Raw genomic sequence first — 20,510 nt, 5'->3', positions numbered from 1 at the left:
CAAGCCCCTGCTCCCCATGTGCAGGGGGAACGCTTCACTAGCAGTGAAGCAGGTCTGCAGGTGTCTTATCTTCATCCACCTCCATCTCCCTTCCTGTTTCTCTCTGTCCTGTCAAAAATAGAAAAACCCTACTACTGTCATAAATTAGGATTCAGGCTCTGCTATCATAAACTGCAGTGTTGTATTATAGATTTTTTAAAAAAAATCCAGTTATTTTGATCAATCTACAAAATACAAATGAAAGGCAGGGGTTATTGACAGAGACTCTCATGCCTAAGGCTCTAAAGTCCCAGGTTCAACCCCTGCACCAACCATAAGCCAGAGCTGAACAGTGCTCTGGTAAAAATAAATATAAAACAATACAAATGAATGATAAAAACATTGCTCTGCACACTGCACAAAGAAGCCTGGTGGAGGGTGGCGCCATCCACAAGCCCTGTTCGGGGCAGAATGGCCGGTCGTCAGTGGCTCAAGCCCAGGAGGACACTTGCCAGTATGTCCAAAAGCAGCAACTTCCTCCCATCTCCAGTTGTGACCCAAGTGCTACTCTATATATGGCGGAACCTTGGTGGTGAGAGCCACTTCTCCCTACAGGAAGGTCAGGCTTGTAGTGGACTTCCCTTTATCATAGTACTTTAGTTAGTTAAGTCTTACATGCAGTCTTGCATCTCTCCTACGTAGATTCAGATGGTTTTTTATTTTTTCTAATTTGGGACTCTAAACATGTGACTTCATTTCTCCAGGTTGCAGGCTGCTTTTTCAGATTGAAAGATAGGTTGGGGGGAAGTGCACCTGGTTGAGCACCCACCTTACCATGCACAAGGCTGGGTTCAGGCCCCACCTGCAGTGGGGAAGCTTCACTCATGGTGAAGCAGTGCTGCAGATATCTGTCTCTCTCTCATATCTTTATTTACTTGATAGAGACAGCCAGAAATGGAGAGGAAGGGTGGGAATATAGAGAGGGAGAGACACACACAGATGCCTACAGCACTGCTTTCCTCGTGTAGCTGGGGACTGAGGGGCTCGAACCCAAGTCCTCGTGTATTGTAACCATGTGCACTCAACGAGGTACCCCACCAGCCCGTCTCTCCTTCTCTGTCTTCTACTCTCCACCTCAAAAATTTTGTCCTATCAAAAAAAAAGTATTTTTTGGTGATAGCATAATGGTTATGCAAAAAGACTTTCATGCCTGAGACTTCAAAGTCCCAGGTTCAATCCCCAGCATCGCCAGAGCTGAGCAGTGTTCTGGTCTCTCTCGATAAATAGATAAAAGACACCACACAGCACAGTGCACCACAGAGCACTGGAGCTTTTCCCAGTATCAGCACCTCCCACGTGGTGCTGGAGCTGGAATCTGAATGGCACTCATGGCAAGGCAGGTGCCTTTCCCAATGAACTACCTCCCTGGCCCTAAACTACTGCATTTTAGGGCTGTGATGTGTGTGTCACATCTTGAAAATCGGAACATTTGGAGCTTGAATATAGACACTGAGCATATTTATAAATATGTTTTCCTCTCATCTGCAAAAAGTAGAGAATTCATCTTCCAAATGAGTCTTTAAAAAAACATCACATTTTATATAGAGTTTCTTTCCCATGAAGAGTCCTTGGCACTTCCGAACTGTGAGGGAGTTCTGCCCCATCACCGGCGTGGACTTTTCAATGGATATGAGGATGTGAACTTCCAGCTGAAGGCCAGACCACGTCCCTCGTTGTCTACAGGTTCCCTCCAGCGTGGACTCTCTGATGGTACACAAGGTGTGACCTCTGACTAAAGCCCTTACAGCAGATGTGACACACGTAGGGCCTCTCTCCTGTGTGCACCCTCTGATGTGTGTGGAAATGTGAGGCCTGGCTAAAGCCCTTCCCACACTGCTGACACGTGTAGGGCTTCTCGCCTGTGTGCACCCTCTGATGTGCACTGAGCCCAGCACTCCAACTGAACTCCTTCCCACACTCCTCACACTTGAACGGTTTCTCCCCCGTGTGAATGATCTGGTGGACTTGAAGGTTTGACCGCTGGCTGAAGGCCTTGCCACAGGTCTCACATTTAAACGGCTTCTCTCCGGTGTGGACCCTCTGATGGGCCTGAAGATGCGAGGCCTGACTGAATCGCTTCTGACACGTGTCACATCTGAAAGGCTTCTCCCCCGTGTGGACGCTCTGATGGGCTTGAAGATTCGAGGCCTGACTGAAGCCCTTCCCACACTCCTCACATCTGTAGGGCTTCTCACCTGTGTGGACCCTCTGATGATTGTGGAGGTTCAAGCTCCAGTTGAAGCGCTTTCCACACACCTCACACTTGTATGGTTTTTCTCCCGTGTGCACTCTCTGGTGGGCCTGAAAGTAGGAGCTCTGACTAAAGCCTTTCCCACACACGTTGCAGCGAAACGGCTTCTCGCCTGTGTGGACCCTCTGATGGCTCTGGAAACTGGAGGCCGAACTAAAGCCCTTGCCACACTCTTCGCACTTGTAGGGCTTCTCCCCCGTGTGGACTCGCTGGTGACTGTGCAGGTTGAAGCTCAAGCTAAAGCACTTGCCGCACGCGTCGCACTTGTAGGGCTTCTCCTCGGTGTGGACTCGCTGGTGCGTGTGGAGGTTGGAGCTGCAGCTAAAACGCTTGCCACAGTCTCCACACTTGTACGGTTTCTCTCCAGTGTGGATTCTTTCGTGGGCCTGCAGATGGGACCTCTGCGTGAAGCCTTTCCCACACGCCTCGCACTTGTAAGGTTTCTCCCCCGTGTGGACTCTGCAGTGGATGTTCAGGTCGGTGCTGCGGCTGAAGCCCTTCCCACAGCTGTCACACCGGTAGGGCTTCTCTCCTGTGTGAACGGGCAGGTGAGCATACAGGTGCGAGGTCTGGTTAAAGCTCTTGCCACACTCCAGACAGGAGTAAGGCTTCTCCCCGGTGTGGACCCTCTGGTGAGTCTGCAGATTGGAGCTCTGACTGAAACCCTTGCCGCACTCGCGGCACCAGTAGCGTCTTCTCCTGGTGTGATCGCCTTGAGGGGAGGGAAGAGCCGCGCTGTAAGTGGAGTCCTCCTCGCATGTGCTGTACAAAAGGGACTGTTTTCCCGAAAGCCGGTGAGGACCAAGCCTGGAGGCACCACTGCAGGTTTCCTCACGCTCATTCTGTGGGTGAGTCTCCTGTCCTGTGCCAACTGGCTTGTGCGGGGAGCGGGGTGGGGAGACCTTGAGGATGTCCTGACCACGGCTGCTGCGGCCACGAGCTCTGTCAGTTTCACACACCGCGTCCTCCTTGTGGCTGTGTGAGGCCAAGGTGTCGGCACAGGGTGGAGATGCACAGAACCTGTCCCTCCTCTGAGCCTGTTTGTAATGTGGCTGGTGGTTCTGAGTCTGGTTTAAATACATTTTATGCCCAGAATTCTCTGCACTCTCAGCAGGAATGCCTTGGTGTTCCTGGGCGCTGGGATGAGCCTCTGAGAGAGTCATGAAACAGCTGCCACCTGGGGAAGTCAGGACGGTTTCTCCTGCTCCCACGTCACAGGAGGAATCATGGTGTCTGTGTGACTGCAGTTTGTTTTCTTGGCCATTCATCATGGAGCCCTGACTTTTGGTTAAATTGCTCACAGTGTCTCTCTCGATATGCCAGCACAAAAGTTCTCCCAACGAAAGGGACTTCAGTGCCGCTTCCTGAAGAGATTCTGTCTCATCTTGACTCTTAGTTTCTGAAAGGGTACAGAGAAGGAGGGCTCAGGTAAGTCGCAGTGAGTCAGTAAGGTGGCAAACCTCGGAAACTCCAAGCCCTTCTCTGCACCTGCCACGAAAACATAACTGTGTGTTTATTGCTGAAAGACCAGTCAAAGAGAACACCCAGTCAGGAAACCCGGGTCCTCAGAGCAGGTGGGGAGTCGGGGGCTTGAACCGGGATCTTTATACTAGTCCTTGCGCTTTGCACCATGTGTGCTTAATCCGCTGTGCCATCGCCCAGCCCCCTGGCTCTCTGCTTTTTTCTACATAAGAGGGGGAGAGACACCACTGCTCAGCTCACGAAGCTTCTTCTCTCTGCCTGGTAGCAGGGGGCTTGCACCTATTTCCTGGTCCCCCAGAGCAGTTTGTTCTGCACCTCACTATCTCAGAGACACTAGAAACCAGACATCGGTTCTGTGTGTCGGCCCAGCGCTAAAGCTCCAACACTTTTTTGAATCCCAACCCCCTGAAACCAGAGCTGAAGTAAACCAAATCTTCTCTAAATAGAAACACCAGCCCTACAAGTGAAAAAACCTAAGTTCCACACCTACAAGGGGGAACAGGTGTCTTTTTCTAGCTTCCCCTCCTGCCAAATAAAGGAAAAAGTGACCACTAGCAGGGATGGATATCATCATGCAGGCACTGAGCCCTACTGATAATCTGGGTGGGGGGAAAAATCCCTGGAATGGTAGTGGAATCAAGTAAACAAATTCTTTTTTTTTTAAAAAAATTCTCTATTGGGGGATTAATGGTTTACCGTCGACAATAAAATACAATAGTTTGTACATGTGTGACATTTCCATATAATACAAACCCTGCTAGGTCCTCCTCTGCCATCCTGTTTCAGGACCTGAACCCCCCACCCCCATGCCAGAGTCTTTTACTTTGATGCAGTATAAAACAAACTCTTCTAATGAGTTAACTGTGCTTGCTGTCCTATTTTATTTTTTTCCCCCTAGGCTTTGGTGCCTATACTAGGACTCTACCATGTCTTGGAGGCTTAACAAATTGCTTATTATACAAAAAGGAAGGTTACAAACAAAAGCTCTGGTATGAACTGGTACTGGGGATCGAACCTGCAGTCTCTGGGACCTCAGGTGAGCAAGATGGTGCTCTGACAGGAGCTAGTACCCCTGGCTTGGACCTTTTTAATCTTTATTGGATACAGACAGCCAGAAATTGAGACACCTGTAACACTGCTTCACCACTCACAAAGCTTTCCCCCTGCAGGTGGGAAAAATGGGCACTGCTCAGCCCATTTTTCTGGTGGTGGGGACTGAACTTGCGACCTCAAGCCTTCTGTATAGCCAGTGTGCTGCCCCACTATAGCCATCCTTAAGTCTGCTAACCATCATTAGCACATAGTTATTTTTCCAACGGTGCTCCTATAAAAGCACTTTAAGAATACAGGCCTCTGGGGAGTCTGGCGGTAGTGCAGCGGGTTAAGTGCAGGTGGCGCAAAGCACAAGGACCGGCATAAGGATCCTGGTTCAAGCCCCCGGCTCCCCACCTGCAGGGGAGTCGCTTCACAAGCGGTGAGGCAGGTCTGCAGGTGTCTGTCTTTCTCTCCCCCTTCTCTTGATTTTTCTCTGTCCTATCCAACATCAATAGTCACATAGATGACATCAATAAGTACAACAATAGAAAACAACAAGGGCAACAAAAGGGAATAAACAAATATTAAAAAAAAAAGAATACAGGCCTCTGATAACTAAGATAATAAAACTAGAGTGGGGAGGGGGGTGGGGCACCCAGTAAGCGAATCTAGTACTAAGCACAAGGATCCGGGTCGAGCCCCCACTCCCCACCTTCACAAGCAATGAAACAGGTCTGCAGGTGTCTGTCTTTTTCTCTCTCCCTCTACCTCGTTCCTCTTAATTTCTGTCCTATCCAGTAAAACAGAAAACATGGCCACCAAGAGCAGTGGATTTGTAGTGTGGGCACGGAGCCCCAACGATAACCCTGAAGGTTAAAATAAAGCCAAACTTGGGGCCGGGTGGTGGTGCACCTGGTACATGTAGTACAATGTGCACGAACCCGGGTTTGAGCGGCCGGTTCCCCACCTGCAGGGGGAAAGCTTTATGAGTGGTAAAGCCAGGCATGTGTCTGTCTCTCTCCCTATCACCCCCTCCCTCTTGATCTCTGGCTGTCTCTATCCAATAAATAAAAAAAAGGTTTAAAAAACTAAATAAAGTCAAACTAGAGCCAGCAGAATAGTTCACCTGCATAGTGTGCCCAGCAGCCACTGCACTGGAGGCAGCTTTGGTGTCTCAGAGTGAGCAGTGAAGTCCCAGTGATTACAGAAGATAAACTGGACTCAGATCCAGAGGAAGGACCTGCAGCATTAGCATTACCAGTTAAGATCTAGTGCCCAGAGCGGCAGGGCGGGTGGGATATCAATCTCTAGACCTAGTTGCCAACTAACAGTGTCAACTGCAGGTAACTGAAGGCAGGTGTGAGGAAAAAGCAAGACTTCAGGGACAGAGGAATGTGCGCTGTGAGTGTCCCAGGAGGCGGGCAGCGAACTACCGTGTAGAGGTAACAGCCGGGGGAGCAGCACAGCGGGTTAAACGCACGTGGTGCAAAACACAAGGACCGGTGTCAGGGTGAAGCAGGTCTACAGCTGTCTCTCTCTGCCCCTCTGTCTTCCCCTCCTCTCTGCATTTCTCTCTGTCCTATCCAATAATAATGATATCAATAGCTACAACAATACAACAAAGGCAACAAAAGGGAATAAATATATATATATATATATATATTTTTTTTTTTTGCTCAGCCAGGTGTGCCACCACCTGGCCCTAAGTTTTACATGTTAAATGTCTTTCTTTTCAGGGCTATCATTAAGAAGGTTTCAGATCTAGAATATAAAATACAGCGGCGAGCTCTTTTTAAAGAAGATTTTATCAATTATGTACAAGTGAATGATTTAATTACTTTTTAAAAGAATATTTTATTTATTTTATATTTCATTCATTATTTTAGAAAGAGAGAAAAGAGAGGGAGAGGCAGACCAACAGGGAGAGACACCATGGTACTTATTCACTTTTCTTGGAGTTTCCTTGGTGTTGTCATGGGTGTTTTCATGTGATGCAGAGCCTCACCCATGGTAAGGAATGTACTTTACTTGCTGAGCCATCTCTTGGCCCTCTCAGATTTTTTTTTAATATTTATTTCCTTTTGTTGCCCTTGTTGTTTTATTTTTTTTTTTATAAGTATAGTTGCTTTTTTGAGTTTGAGTTTTTTTTTTTTTTACATGCATAACATTCCCCAGATTCCCATTTAACAATACAATCCCCACTATTTAATTCATCATTTTTCATGGACCTGTATTCTCCCCACCCACCCACCCACCCCAGAGTCTTTTACTTTGGTGTAATACTCCAATTCCATTTCAGGTTCGACTTGTGTTTTCTTTTCTAGTCTTGTTGTTTTATTGTTGTAGTGATTGATGTTGTTGGATAGGACAGAGAGAAGTGGAGAGAGGAGGGGAAGACAGAGGGGGAGAGAAAGACAGACACCTGCAGACCTGCTTCACCGCTTGTGAAGTGACCCCCCCCCTGCAGGTGGGGAGGCAGGGGCTCGAACTGGGATCCTTACGCCTGTCCTTGCGCTTTGTGCTACGTGCACTTAACCCACTGCACTATTGCCGGACTCCTGCCCTCTCAGATTTTAAATGAGATAAAGAATGGTGACTTTGGGGGCTGAACGGTGGCACATCTGGTTAAATACACATTACAATGCACAAGGACCTGGGTTCAAGCCCCTGGTCCCCACCTGCAGGGGGGAAGCTCCATGAGTGGTGAAGCAGGGCAGCTGGTGTCTCTGTCTCTTTCCTTCTATTTCCCTCTCCGTTCTCAATTTCTCGTATCTGTATCCAATAATAAATAGATACCTAATTGAGAGTGTGTGGAGTAAATAAAGGCAAACATCGCCTTTCAAACAAACTGGCATTCATTAAATTTATTTCTCATGTGGTTTCTCTCTGTATATATAAATATATAAAGGACCCTTGTGGAAAACTTGGAAAGTTTTTGCTGCTATTGTTGGCAGAGAGATTGAGAGAGGCGGGGAAGATAGAGGGAGAGAAAGACACCTACAGACCTGCTTCACCACTTGAGAAGTAATCCCCCCCTACAGGTGGGGAGAGGGGCTTGAACTGGGATCCTTATGCTGGTCCTTGTGCTTTGTGCCATGTGCACTTAACCAGTTGTGCTATCACCCGGCCCCCTGCAAAAAAAAAAATATATATTTTTTAATAATTTATTTCTTTATTGGGGAATTAATGTTTTACATTCAACAGTAAATACAATAGTTTGTACATGCATAACATGGGAATAAATATATATATTTTAATTTTATTTATTTTTACCAGAGCACTGCTCAGCTCTGCTTTATGGTGGTGCAGGGAATTGAACCTGGGACTTTGGAGCCTCTGGCACGAAAGTCTCTTTGCATAACCATTATGCTATCTCCCCCCGTCCATGATAGAATTTCTTTTTTTTTAAAAAAAAATATTTCTTTTTTGTTGCCCTTGTTGTTTTATTGTAGTAGTAGTTGTTGATGATGTTGTCGTTGCTGGATAGGACACAGAGAAACGGAGAGAGGAGGGGAAGACAGAGAGGAGAGAAAGGTATACACCTGCAGACCTGCTTCACCGCCTGTGAAGTGACTCCTCTGCAGGTGGGGAGCCGGGGGCTCGAACTGGTATCCTTATGCCGGTCCTGTGCTTAACCCACTGCGCTACCACCCAACTCCCAGAATTTAAAAAAAAAATATTTTATTAATTTTATTTTTGAGAGAGATGCAGACAGAGAGAGACAGAGAGAAACACCAGAGCATTGCTCAGCTCTGGCTTATAATAAATAAGTATTTTTAAAAAATAACTGTTAAAAAACCAGTAAAAAAACAGCCGGGAAACCTCTAAACTTGAGGAAGAAATGTATGCACCACAATTCCATCTTTTCTTCTTTTTTTCTTTTGCCTCCAGGGGCCCATGCTGGCATGACAAACCCACCACCTCTGGTCGTTAAGACAGAGAAATAGGGAGAGAGAAAGACACCTGCAGATCTGCTTCACCACCTGTGAAGCGTCTCCCCCTTGCAGATGGGGAGCGGGGGCTCAAACCTGGGTCCTTGCACTATGTGTGCTTAACCGGGTGCGCCACTGCCTGCCCCCTCCCCAACCCCACCCCCCAATCAAATTTTCCAAAGGTGAATCTCAGCAGCAGTGGTCACCACTGTGGGTGATCAGAAAAGCTGGTTTCCTGGACCTGCACAGGCACCAGGCAGAGGGAGGGAGACAGGCGGAAGCAACAGCCAGAAGTACCAATGGTGGAGCCTGGGCGCTCATGGCTGACCTGGCAAAGCCGCCCTTTCCAGGTAAACCGAAGAGGATTCCTCACCTGTTGTTTCTTGTCATTACTGGGGCTTCACTACTCAGGCTGGCTTCTGCAGATGCAAAAGGTCCCCAACACTGTAGCCTCCCCTCCCACCTACTGCAGTCAAGGCCAGGCCCCAACCTGGGCGTTTAGCAGGTCTCCTCCCAGCTGAGCTATGTCGCTGGCCCTGCATTACTTTCAGACTGTCCCTGAGAGGAACACAGGTAGATCCAATCACAGCACCGCTCAGTTTTGGCTTATGATGGTGGGGGGTGGAAGATTGAACCCTGAACCTCCAATGTTAAAAGTCATTTACATAGCAACCATTATGCTGTCTTCCCAGCCCAAGAGGAAGGCCAGTAACTTGTAGCTGTATGAAAACAGCTTGTCAGCTCAAGGTCAACCGGAGTTTCTAACTGACCCATATATAATGATTTTGTTTGCTAAGTTTCCATCCCTTAACTTCTTTTAGCAGAATTGAAAAAATTAAAACACACTTATAAGTGTGATTTGTGAGGGGGAACACTTCACTGTTCTGGTGTGCAGGTCTCATGAGCTGCTTAGGAATCTGGTGTCATCACAGAAATATCAGCTGAACACAAAAAATTTCACAGAAGCAGCCTCAAGACACACTGTTATGTCAATCCTGTCACCAGAAATTTTAAATGCCAATGTGTTCGACTCCCCTAAACACCATGAACTGGCAGAGCAGCTAGTGCTGTCACTGGGGCTTTCACAGCCTTTTTTCAGACACTGAAGTCTCTCCCCCAGCCCCCGCACTTGGGGACCAGGGCAACTGTGTGCTGTCTACAAGACTCAGAAACCAGGCAAATACCCCCAAAGTAAAACTGGGTTACAAAACACAAAGGCCATGATTAGTTGTTAGATCCTAGGGAACCGATCGATATCAGATCTTAAATATACTGAGGGAGGGAGTCAGGCAGTAGCGCAGAGGGTTAACAGCATGTGGCGCAAAGCGTAAGGATTCTGGTTCGAGCCCCCGGCTCCCCACATGCAGGGGAGTCGCTTCACAGGTGGTGAAGCAGGTCTGCAGGTGTCTGTCTTTCTCTCCCCCTCTCTGTCTTTCCCTCCTCTCTCCATTTCTCTCTGTCCTATCCAACAATGACAACAACAACAATAACTACAACAACAATAAACAAGGGCCACAAAAAGGAATAAATAAATATTTAAAAATATATATACTGAGGGAAAGAGACACTTGAGACATCCCTATAATCAGAGAAGTCAGCATCCTACTTTGAGTAATGGAGAAGGACTGAAATAGTACGGGAAGCGAGACTTGACTAACACGAGTGAGACCTAACAGAACACTCCGCCCAGGCACTAGCAAAAACACTCCAAAACGGGTCAGGTGTTAGAAACCAGGGACTTTGAATTTTGTGGCTTAAGTTTTCTTTCTTTTTCTTTTTCTAGAGCACTGCTCATGTCTGGCTTATGGTGGTACTGGGGACTGAACCTAGGGCCTTTGGTTCCTCAGGCATGAAAGTCTTTCTGCATCATCGATATGTTAAACCATGAAAAGACTGAAACCAGCCTCATTCCCCAGTCAGGCAGAGATACGACGTAAAACCGAAAGACACATCCTTTATAAATGGTGCCAAATTCCCAACAAAAACTAGTAAACACAATAGTAGCTGACTCTTGTGGTGCAAAGAGGGTCCAACATATGAGGTAACTACCAGCCTGATGACAGTAACAGAACAAAGGGTGAAACACGTCACCTTTTTGTTTTTTCAATTTAGTTGCCGCCAATTAGGGTTACCTATGGGGATTGGTGCCCTGCACAATGACTCCACCTCTTCCAGAGGCCATTTTCTCTCAATTACTTTTATTTGATAGGACAGAGAGAAATTGAGAAGGGGAGAGAGAGAAACACCTGCAGACCTGCTTCACCTCTCCTGATGCTTCTTCCAGCAGGCGGGGCACGGGGCTTGAACCTAGGTCCTCACATATGGTAACACATGCACTTCACCTGATGTGCCCACACCTGGCCCTATTTACAGGTATGTTAACACAAAAGAGAAAAGCATCACTCTAACACGACAGGTGCCGGGATATCTGCCTGAGATTCCCAACACTTGATCCACTGCACCACCCGCTATGTGCTGCCACATAGCTCCAACAAAGCGAAACCAAACAGCTCTAACACAAAACCGCACACACACTGATCTTGATACACACGGTCTTTTCGATTAAAGCATTTGGAAATATTGGAACACCTTCGCTGGACAGTGTTTCTCGTAAAGATTATCAAGGGGCGACAATAATGTGGTGTTGTCCGAAGAGATTAGGAGGCGTATCAGACTTTCGTGTAATTATCTGAGTAGATGGAGTGACTGAGGGAAGTGAAGCAAGCGGAAGGAGAGGAGGGTGTCGGGGCCGGGTGTTGGTGCGCCTGGCTGAGTGCCCGTGTTACAATGCGCAAGGACCTGGGTTTGCACCCCCAGTCCCCACCTGCAAGGGGAAAGCTTTTGCTCTTCCTATCACCCCCTTCCCTCTCAATTTCTGGCTGTCTTTATCAATAAATAAATAAAAATGGGAGGAGGGTGTTTAGGTCTAAGCAGTAAGAATTATTGAGAGGGAAGGGAGTGATAGAGAGAGAGAGAGAGACAGAGAGGACACCTGCAGCCCTGCTCCACCATGCACAAAGCTTTCCCCCTGCAGGTGGGGACCGGGAAGGGGGGTTGAACCTGGGTCCTTGGGCACTGTAACATGTGCGGTCAACCAGGTGCTCCACCAGCTGACCCCTCTACCTGCTTTCTGAGCTTATTAGGTCTAAGTCTAGTCACGGTGGACTAATGAGCGCTTTTAAACTGAGGTATGTAGTTGCCCCAAATTTATGGACACAGAGAAGGCTGGTTCATACCCAGAGAGGGAGCAGAGTCAGGGGAAGATGACCACAGGGCTCCGAGTGGGGAGAAGGGGGAGGAATCATTTTGTAGGTAGAGCCTCGAGGTCCCAAGTTTGAGAATCATAAAAAACACTGAGCCACAGAGCTGCTAAAAGTCAAGACCAGATGACACACACGACGATGACACGGTCTGTCTACCATGGAGCTGCTTTTCCTCACACACCATTTCGCCAGGCCCAGGCTGCTTTTCCTTCAGAGAGAGGGAACGACACCACAGCAGCTCCCATGTGATGCCAGAGTGGGGCCTGCATCACCCACATGCACTGCAAGGCAGGTGTCTTACCTGGTAAGGTGGCTTGCTCTCTCTCTCTCTCTCTATCAGAGCACTGCTCAGCTCTGCTTTATGGTGGTGCAGGGAACTGAACCTGGGACTTTGGAGACTCAGGGACAAGCCTCTCTGCAGAACCACCATGCTATCTCCCCAGCCCTGAGCTGTCCTCTCTGACCCTGTTCACATCATATTTAACTAGGACGCAAAGGGCTGACTTCCTCACAAACGGACCTGGGAGAACTCGGTGTCACCATGCACACCACCAAGTGGCACCTTTCAGGATACAGACAGAAAAATGAATACCAGGGAGTCGGGCGGTGGCGCAGCGGGTTAAGCGCAGGTGGCGCAAAGCGCAGGGACCGGTGTAAGGATCCCGGTTCGAGCCCCCGGCTCCCCACCTGCAGGGGAGTCGCTTCACAGGCGGTGAAGCAGGTCTGCAGGTGTCTGTCTTTCTCTCCCCGTCTTCCCTTCCTCTCTCCATTTCTCTCTGTCCTATCCAACAATGACGACATCCGTAACAACTACAATAACTAACAACAATGTAAAACAACAAGGGCAAGAAAAGGGAAAAATAAATAAATAAATAAATATATATATGACCGAATACCAAAGGCATTACACATTTCAATCTAAGAGCTAAAATTATACCACTGAAAGGAAGCAGGAGAAAAGCTTCATGACACGGGGTCTGCCTGGCACAGGTTTTGCCAGAGGCCAGGGATCAAACCTGGGGACCTCATGCTTTATCCGCTGGCCAACTCCTCAGCCCCCACCTTTGGACTTCACGTGTTCTGTGAGCCGGGGAAGGCAACGTGGGTCTGAGTCGGGGTGTGGCAGACAGTGACGAAGGGATGTGAAGCGTGTGGGGGGGACGAGGCAGAAGTGATGTAGCTGCGGGCCTGTGTGGGGGAGAAGTGACGGAGCTGCGCGCCTACCCGCGTGGGGGGAAGTGACGTAGCTACGCGCACCCGCCCGTGTATGTGGGTGGGAAGTGACGTAGCTGCGCGCGCCTGCCTGTGTGTGTGTGTGTGTGGGGGGGGGAGTGACGTAGCTGCGCGCGCCTGCCTATGTGTGGGGGGGGGAAATGACGTAGCTGCGCGCGCCTACCTGTGTCGGGGGGAAGCCCCGTTGGCCAGAGCTGCTGCTCCTGCTCCAGCTGGGCTACCAGGTCAGGCTTGGGGAACTGACGGCCTGGGAGAAGCAAGCAGCACATAAAAGTGTTAAAAGCAGATGGCACCGGCTCCAGTCTCATATTAGAAACCTCTCTCCTTCCCAGAGCAGGGCTAACTAAACACTATTTTTTTCCCTTTAAAAATTTTTTTTAAATATTTTTTTCAATTTTTTAAATTAATATTGTAGTTGTTGTTGCTGTTAGGACAGAGAGAAATGGAGAGAGAAGGGGAAGACAGAGAGGGGGAAAGACACCTGCAGACCTGCTTCACCGCCTGTGAAGCGACTCCCCTGCAGGTGGGGAGCCGGGGTTCGAACCGGGATCCTCACGCCGGTCCCTGTGCTTTGCGCCACATGCGCTTAACCCGCTGCGCCACCGCCCGACTCCCCCCCCCCCTTCTCCCCCTTTTTAATGTCACAAGAGTTTATCGCTGGGGCATGGTGCTGGCACTACAAAATCCACTGCTCCTGGTGGGTACTTCTCCCTTTTATTTTGATTTTTTAATAGGAGAGAAACTGACGGGAGAGAGACAGACACCTGCAGACCCGTTTGATTGCTTATGAAAAAATGAAGTTTGTTGGAAGTGGTGGTGCTATTGTGTACAGAAACCCAGTACAAACTCCAGCAGCAAAAAAAGTAAAGAATACACAGAGCAGACGACCCCACCAATGTGTCCTGGAGCCCCGCTTCCCCAGAGCCCCACCCCACTAGGGAAAGAGAGAGGCAGACTGGGAGTATGGATCCACCTGTCAACGCCCATGTTCAGCAGGGAAGCAATTACAGAAGCCAGACCTTCCACCCTCTGCAACCCACAATGACCCTGGGTCCATGCTCCCAGAGGGATAAATAGGAAAGCTATCAGGGGGAGGGGATGGGATATGGAGTTCTGGTGGTGGGAACTGTGTGGAGCTGTACCCCTCTTATCCTATGGTTTTATCAGTGTTTCCTTTTTATAAAGAAAAATTAAAAAAAGAAAAAAAAAAGTTTGGTGGCACACTCGGTGAAACACATACTTTACACATATTCTCTTTCCTTGTTTAAGCTTTATTAATAAGAAAAAGGAGATGAGGGAGAGAGAAAACCAGAGCCTCACTCTGGCACATTAGGACTATTTATTATTATTATTTTTTAATACAGAGCAATTCTCATCTCTGGCTTATGCTGGTGCAGGGACTTGAACCTGGGACCTCAGGCATTGAGATCTTTTGTGGAACCACTATGCTATCTCCTCCACCTCATTCTCGTACATCAGGTGCCAGGGACCAAACTCTAGACCGAGTGCTTGAGAGTCAAACACTTCATCCACTGCACCACCACCCAGACCAGCTTTTAACTCTACATATTAAGAAAAAGGCACTCAAGCCATGACTCCACTGTCCTTGGAGAGCCATCTGCTTCCGTCCTTGGTATTCCCATGCGCCTCTGGGGTTGAGCCCTGGGCCTCATGTGTGAAAAGGCACGAGGCTCTCCCTGTTTCGCTGCAGTCTGCCTTCAGCTGGAAAGCAGATATAGCAGCCTGGGAGGTGGCCCAGTGGGTAAAGTTCTGACTCTCAAGCAGGAGGGTCTGAGTTTAATCTGTGGCATCACATGTGCCAGAGGGAGGCTCTGGTGCTCTCTCTCTCCTTCTTCCTTTCTCTTTCATTAAAAACAAAAAAACAGATATTATAGCCTGGCTAAGGAGATAGCTTAGCAGTTACACAAAAGGCCAGGTCGTGGCGCACCTGGAAGAGAGGACACAGTACCATGTGCAAGGACCCAGGTTCAAGCCCTGGTCCCCACCTACTGGGGGGAAGCTTCATGAGCAGTGAAGCAGGGCTGCAGGTGTCTGTCACTGCCACCTCCTCCCCTCTCGATTTCTCTGTCTCTCTCCATAAATAAATTATATATATATATATATATATATGTATGAAGACTATATATCTATATCTATATATATAAATACTCTCATGTCTGAGGTTCCAGGGTTCCAAGTTCAGTACCCAGAACCACCATCAGCCAGAGCTGAGCAGTGCTCTGATTTTTAAAAAAAATGGGGAGTACAGCTGATGATGCACCCCACTGAGCACACACATTACCATGAGCAAGGACCCGGGTTCAAGTCCCAGCTCCCCACCTCCAGGAGGAAGTTTCATGAGCTGTGAAGCAGATCTGCAGGTGTCTCTCTGTCCTATCAGATCATAAATTATCTGTATCTATCAAGATCTACGAAATACAGAGACTGGTACAGCTACGCTCAGCTGCTCACTTACAGTTCATTTCACAAGACTAATGTTTGCCCGTGAAAGAAGATGAGAAACGCCCTGTCTCTATACCCCAGACAGCCTCAGGAATTGGCCTGGAAGGCTCTGAAGCCGTGAACCAGGGTGCAGGGGCCAGGGACATAGCTGAACATCTTAATCGCACAGCACAGAACCCACCAGTGCCAGGGAGGGGCTGAGTTTCTGGGGTGGACGGTGTGTGTGTGTGGGGGGCGTGACACCCTGTCCTCACCCAGTGAGATCAGGTTCCGGAAGTTCTCCAGCATCACATCCCGGTACAGCTGCCTCTGGGTGGGGTCCAGCAGCCCCAGCTCCTCCTCCGTGAAGGCCACGGCCACGTCCCTGAAGGTCACTGCCTCCTACAATGCCAGATACACAGGCTCTCAACCCCACAGCCTGCTGCCCCAGGGAAGGGGGAGGGGAAGCTGAAGGGGGTGGGAAGAGGCTGCAGGGCCCCAGCAGGGATCTGAACACTCTCCAAAGCTGGTGGTCTTACATTCTCACCTGTTTCCCACACATACACATGCTGATGTGAAGCAAATAAGGGAACAAGGAAGAAAAAAAAAAAAACCACCTTGTGAAGACAGCTCACCTGTGAAGCCCAGGTTCAAGCCCTGAGCCCAGGCCCCACTGCACTGAAAGAAGCATAGTGCTGTGGAGTTTCCCTCCACAAGAAAAGGGCCACCTGGAGTGATGAAGCCACGGAGCCCCAGCACAGACCAAGTAATAACAACAACACCAACAAACCCAACATTGCCTTGAGAGGCTGGAGACAGCACCAGGGGCAGCACAACAAACTTTCAGGCTGAAGTCCCAGAAGTCTAACTTAACTCTTTGTAACGGATAACAATAAAACTTTATTTTTTAATTTTTATTTATTTTTCCCTTTTGTTGCCCTTGTCTTATTGCTGTAGTTATTATTGCTGTTGTTACTGATGTCATTGTTGTTGGATAGGACAGAGAGAAATGGAGAGAGGAGGGGAAGACAGAGAGGGGGAGAGAAAGACAGACACCTGCAGACCTGCTTCGCAGCTTGTAAAGTGACAAAAAAGCTGTAAAGTGTCGGGGACTCGAACTGGGATCCTTACGCTGGTCCTTGCACTTTGTGCCACCTGCGCTTAACCCGTTGCACTACCACCTGACTCCTGATCTGATAATAAAATTTGTTTATGTGACCGAGTGACACCCCGTAGAATTGGGATCCTTATGTTGGTCCTTGTGCTTCGTGCCATGTGCGCCTAACCCGCTGCACTAAACCCGCCCCCAGCATACTCTTTACCACATGTAGGGACCTGGGTTCGAACTCCTGCATGGGAAGTTTTACAAGCTGCAGTCTCTCCCTCACCGGGAGTCCTAGGCATGAAGCTCCAGCCAAAACCCTGGAGGCTGGCAGAAAACAAAACACACACTACCTCTTCTTTCACACAATCATCTGAAAACAAACCGGGAGCCCGGCCTAGGATGATTCCAACTTGCCTCTGCTCCCCTCCCCTTCCCCGAGACAGACATGTTCTATCTGCGCCCAGAGAAGCTGGTTTAGGAAACGCAATGGCAAACTCTACTTACGTGGGACTTGGTCATGATTCTCCTCTTCCTTCCAGGTGGAGCCGGGTCCTGGAAGGCAGAAGGGGCAGAGAGCCATCAGGGATCCTGAGGGTGGAGAGGCCGCCTGTCCACAGGCACTACTGGGCAGCAGGGACAATCTGGGCAGAGGCAATTTCACCTGATTGGAAAATTCAAACTGGATAACAACTTAACAAGGGTGGGTCCAGCTGCCCAGGCTGTGTGCCAGCTGTCTCTGTTTATCCCAAGTACTTCCTGTGGTCTGAGTCCTCCCTGACCTAAGTACTTCCTGTGGTCTGAGTCCTCCCTGACCGTTCCAAATGCCTGTGGATGCAAGTGGGCTGAGAAGAGGAAGATGGCCCTCCTCCCTTCACATCTGAGCATTTCTGCTTCAAACCACAGGAGGAGGATGCTTCCTTCCCTTCACACCCAGGTGCTCCCGTGCTCCAATGATTCAGTGACACAGGACACACAAGAGAAAATTCAATTTCATTGTGTCACCATGGTTGTCCCCCAGCCCCACTCCAAGACACAGGGACTGAAAAGGCACCCAGGTGACTAAGGCTGCTTTTAACATCCTGCGTTAAAGAAAGGCCATCTGGGGCCCAGCAATACAGTGTGGAGAAGCGCGGGGCCAAAAATATAGTGGTTATGCGAGAGACTTTCAAGCCTGAAGCTCTCAGGTTTAGTCCCTGGCACCACAATAAGCCGGAGCTGAGCATCGCTCTGCATAAGAGAGAGAAAAACAACGCCAAGAAGATGGCTCACTTGGGAGGCTCACTTGGTTAGGCTGGTTACCCAGGTTCAAGTCTGGCTCCCACCACAATGGAGGAAGCTTGGGTGAGGTGGTGTCTTTCTTTCTCTCCAAGTCTGAAAACCAAGCGGTGTCCAGGAGGGCTGAAGCTGCAGTGATGCAAAAGCCCAGAATGACTGCCTGGCTTAGAGTACCTATCAAGTGAGAGCACTGGCTGTGCACGCCTGATGCCCCAGAGGATACCACCATAAACCAGAACTGAGAGATGCCCTGGTCCTCTCTCTGATAAGAAGAATTGACCTTAAAAGGAAAAAAAAAAATCAAGATTCCAAGAAGCTGTATGGCACTTAAATTTACAACACTGGCTTATTCAACAGTACCCAACACTAAGGCCTCCTTGCACATTGCACAACACAGCTGTTTCTCTGTGGGAGCTCATCAGCACAGCTGCTTCTCTGCTTGAGCAAAATCAGAACTTGCCAGGGGCCCAGCTGAAGACTGTAACTCTTCCTTCCTAAACAAGGAACTAGACAGCATGCTGGCAGGAGCGTCAGCTGCAAACAGGATTCCCATGCCTAATGTTCCTGGTTTCATCTCTCATGTCTCACTGGTGCACTGGCTTCTCTCTTGCCTTCATGTTAAGCATTAAGAAACAAACAACTGGGGGTCTCGAGGTAGCACAGCGGGTTAAGTGCACATGGCGCAAAGCAAAAGGACCTGCATAAGGATCCCAGTTCCAGCCCCCGGCTGCAGGGGAGTCGCTTCACAGGCGCTGAAGCAGGTCTGCAGGCATCTGTCTTTCTCTCCTCCTTTGTCTTCCCCTCCTCTCTCCATTTCTCTCTGTCCTATCCAACAACGAACGACATCAACAACAACAATAACCACAGCAAGGCTACAACAAGGGCAACAAAAGGGGGGGAAAATGGCCTCCAGGAGCAGTGGTTTCATGGTGCAGGCACCGAGCCCCAGCATTAACCCTGCAGGCAAAAAACAAAAAAAAAAAACTAGGGTACTGCTACTCAGCTCTGGGATACGGCGATGTCAGGGATTGAACCTGGGATGGCAGAGCCTCAAGTGTGAAAATTGTTTGCGTAACCACTATGCTATCTTCCTCCTAACTCTTTGTTTGCAAGTCTCCTTCTTTCCTCCTTATTGCAAATAAAGGGGTCACAGTTACGGAATAATAGTTCTGCAAAATAAGACTTTCACGTTTGAAGCTTCGAGGTCTCAGGTTCAATGCCCAGCCCCACTATCAGCCAGTTGAACAGCTTGCTCAAATTAAACCAAACAGGAAAGAAAATTGTTTTTAGGAAAACACACAAGGTGCCTCTCCTCTGCAGATTGCAACTGATTGCATCGCTGTCACTCAGCTCTAGCTACCTGCATCCTTTCTTGGCTATATCGAACTTTTAACCAGAGCCCTGCTCAGCTCTGGCATATGGTGGTGTGGGGATTGAACCTGGGAATTCTCAGGGATGAGAGTCTTTTTAGCATCAACACTATGCAGCCCATGCCCCTTTTCCTTAAACTCTTGCAAAGACCCCACCAGGCTGCAACTAGCCCTTTGCAACCAGGAGATGGAGCAGAAGCAGCCGAGGCTGTATTGCCTGGCGGAGCGGGGGACCCTTTACTCCCACAGAAACCTTGGTTCCGGGCCAAGGCCGCCCTGCTCCGAAAGGGGCATCGAGCACCGCGCGAGCCGCGGAAGGCAGCTCCGACTCACCTGGCTGGGAGCGCGCTCCGCTGGCCTCGCCTTCCCAGAGCGGAAGTGCCTCCGGATGCCGCTCTGTCCGGGGACTACACTTCCCGACATGCGCAGCGGGGCGCACGCCGCACGAACTACGTTTCCCAGAAGGCCGCTCGCGGAGGCCGTGCTCCTGCAGGCCACCAGCTATTTTGGGGTTTGGATTCTGGGGCGGTAGTTGTCGGATTCTTGTTGGTTATTGGTTCTGGCTCGTGTGCAAATAACTGCAAGTTTTAAAAAATGGGGCCGGAAAAAAAAATAAATAGGGCTGCAGGTACATGTAAAGTTTGCACGATAAGGGGGCCGGGAGGGAACTAGCGCACATAGCGTGAAGCACAAGGACCAGCGGAAGGATCCGGGTTCGAGACCCCTGCTCCCCACTTGCAAGAGGAGAACCTCTGCTCCTCACTTCACAAGCGGTGAAGCAGGTCTTCGGGAGTCTATTTTTCTCTCCCCTTCTCTGTCTCCCCCTCCTCAGTTTCTCTATATCCTATCCAACAACAATGGAAAAAGATGGTCTTCGTAGTGCAGGCACTGAGCCCCAACAATAACCCTGGAATAAAAAAAAAAGTTTGCACAATGGACATGACTTACAAGCAAACATTTCTAGGGAGAGCAGAGATTTTTTTTGGGGGGGGGCAGGTGATGGCACACTTCACCGCTTGTTAAGCGGCCCCCCTGCAGGTAGGAGGCTCTAACTGGGATCCTACGCAGGTCCTTGCGCTTCGC

The 20,510-nt window shown here is 49.2% G+C and overlaps 2 protein-coding genes across 5 annotated transcripts in view; both read right to left on the bottom strand.

The window, feature by feature from the left end:
• Positions 1-200: 200 nt before the first annotated feature.
• Positions 201-19,980, bottom strand: LOC132536849 (zinc finger protein 235-like). 4 transcript variants are annotated; one of them, XM_060186217.1, is made up of 5 exons: positions 19,761-19,980; positions 17,287-17,334; positions 15,953-16,079; positions 13,399-13,482; positions 201-3,689 (listed from the first exon to the last, which is right to left on the bottom strand). In XM_060186217.1, the coding sequence occupies exons 1-5, from the start codon at positions 19,848-19,850 to the stop codon at positions 1,717-1,719; spliced, it is 2,322 nt and encodes a 773-aa protein (XP_060042200.1). In that variant the 5' UTR covers positions 19,851-19,980; the 3' UTR covers positions 201-1,716. The 4 variants fall into 4 exon arrangements, with proteins under 4 accessions (XP_060042200.1, XP_060042203.1, XP_060042202.1 ...); XM_060186220.1 differs by having other exon boundaries at positions 17,287-17,423; positions 19,761-19,861; XM_060186219.1 differs by having other exon boundaries at positions 17,287-17,443; positions 19,761-19,859.
• LOC103122285 (zinc finger protein 112) overlaps positions 19,899-20,510 on the bottom strand; it is a 34,962-nt gene continuing 34,350 nt past the window's right edge. The window contains exon 8 of the transcript XR_009548397.1: positions 19,899-20,005. The gene's annotated coding sequence lies outside the window, so the exon portion shown is untranslated. The remainder of the gene's footprint in view (positions 20,006-20,510) is intronic.

The sequence above is a fragment of the Erinaceus europaeus genome, chromosome 2, assembly GCF_950295315.1.
Source record: "Erinaceus europaeus chromosome 2, mEriEur2.1, whole genome shotgun sequence".
Classification (NCBI taxonomy): domain Eukaryota; kingdom Metazoa; phylum Chordata; class Mammalia; order Eulipotyphla; family Erinaceidae; genus Erinaceus; species Erinaceus europaeus.
Note: the sequence above shows the minus strand (reverse complement) of the source record. Positions and strands in the feature narration are given on the sequence as shown.

Coding starts and splice junctions, on each gene's coding strand:
- LOC132536849 (XM_060186217.1), bottom strand. CDS start 19,850: ATGTCGGGAAGTGTAGTCCCCGGACAGAGCGGCATCCGGAGGCACTTC. Junction 17,335..19,760: donor CGGAGCGCGCTCCCAGCCAG/GTGAGTCGGAGC, acceptor TCTGCCTTCCAG/GACCCGGCTCCACCTGGAAG. Junction 16,080..17,286: donor GAATCATGACCAAGTCCCAC/GTAAGTAGAGTT, acceptor CTGGCATTGTAG/GAGGCAGTGACCTTCAGGGA.